General features: G+C 29.2%; 1 protein-coding gene across 1 annotated transcript in view; it reads right to left on the reverse strand.

Moving 5' to 3' along the window:
* LOC116851385 overlaps positions 1-1,255 on the reverse strand; it is a 3,280-nt gene that overhangs the window by 239 nt on the left and 1,786 nt on the right. Inside the window, exon 4 of the mRNA XM_032830721.1 lies at positions 675-834. Within this exon, the coding sequence (XP_032686612.1) occupies positions 675-834 (160 nt within the window). The remainder of the gene's footprint in view (positions 1-674; positions 835-1,255) is intronic.

Genomic DNA, 1,255 nt, shown 5'->3' on the forward strand with positions numbered 1-1,255 from the left:
TCACAGCTCATAATGTGATCTTAATTTAACGAATTGTGCATTATATTTTAATCATCTTTGGCTTGATTTTCTCTCTTGTTTCTTTGACTTGCAAAGCGTAACCATTCCGCTATTGCACTATCAAATTCACATTCTGTAAAAATACTATAGCGTAATATTATCTTTCCTGAAAAAAAAAATCATATACAACTGATGAAAGTGTTGTAATAAGAAATTTGGCAAGTTCAACAATACACAAACCATATACAGGCACACATTAGAGATGCCCGATTCTTAATCGATTCTTTCCCTAACAAATGTATGAAAAAAGGGTTGTTTGTGCTGCTTGCATGTTTCATACTTTTCGCTTTTAAAAAGAGATAGACGCCTACCCTTATAGAAATATCATACTAAGAATCATTGATAATTACTTATTTTCAGTATTAAAAATACTGGATAATAAGTAATTATCAATGATTCTTAGTATGATATTTCTATAAGGGTAATCAGACGCTTGGAAGAAACAATCGAGTTGATTGTCTCGCTTTTGCTTCTTCTAAACATTCCAATATACTTCTGTCTAGTTTTTAAATACGAAAAGTGCGAAGAGTGCAAACAACACGAATAAGCCTATTTTTGGAGAAAGAATCGATTCAGAATCGGGCATCTTTAGCACACCTACATCCATAACCCACCTTTCATAATTCTTATGAAATATAAATTGGACATTCTAAAATTATTCCGCAATCCTTTCCACGAACATTTCATGGCGCACTCATTTGTTAGTATTTTTTTTAAACATCTATGTATGTTATCCTTGCCATTATTACCACCACTTTTCGATAGAAACTGTTTCTGTGAAGAAAAAAAGTTAAGAAATATATTTTACATGAAATCTTCAATGGATTATACCAATAAAATAGTATAGGATTTTTTGAGAAAGATAAAAAAAATTGTTAAGATATTTTTACTTTAATAATTATAGTGACATTTTCCACCCACAAAACTGTTACATACTGTTAAAGATGAGAAAAATCTTATAAAGTAAGAAAATGACGTTTTAATGTAACATAAAACTGTAGAACATTTTTATATCATAATCAATGTGCCATTCAAGCAACAATTTTTATTTTCTTATAAGCATATTAACAATGAACGTGTAACGCAAAATGTTTTAAGATGGTTGTGTCATAAAAAGTTTATTAAGAAATGGGTTAATCTAGCACTACACACACACACACACACACACACATATATATATATATATATATATATA

Source organism: Odontomachus brunneus, unplaced genomic scaffold (genome assembly GCF_010583005.1).
Source record: "Odontomachus brunneus isolate Ranch 3 - 2012 unplaced genomic scaffold, Obru_v1 Obru_scaffold_174, whole genome shotgun sequence".
Classification (NCBI taxonomy): Eukaryota; Metazoa; Arthropoda; class Insecta; order Hymenoptera; family Formicidae; genus Odontomachus; species Odontomachus brunneus.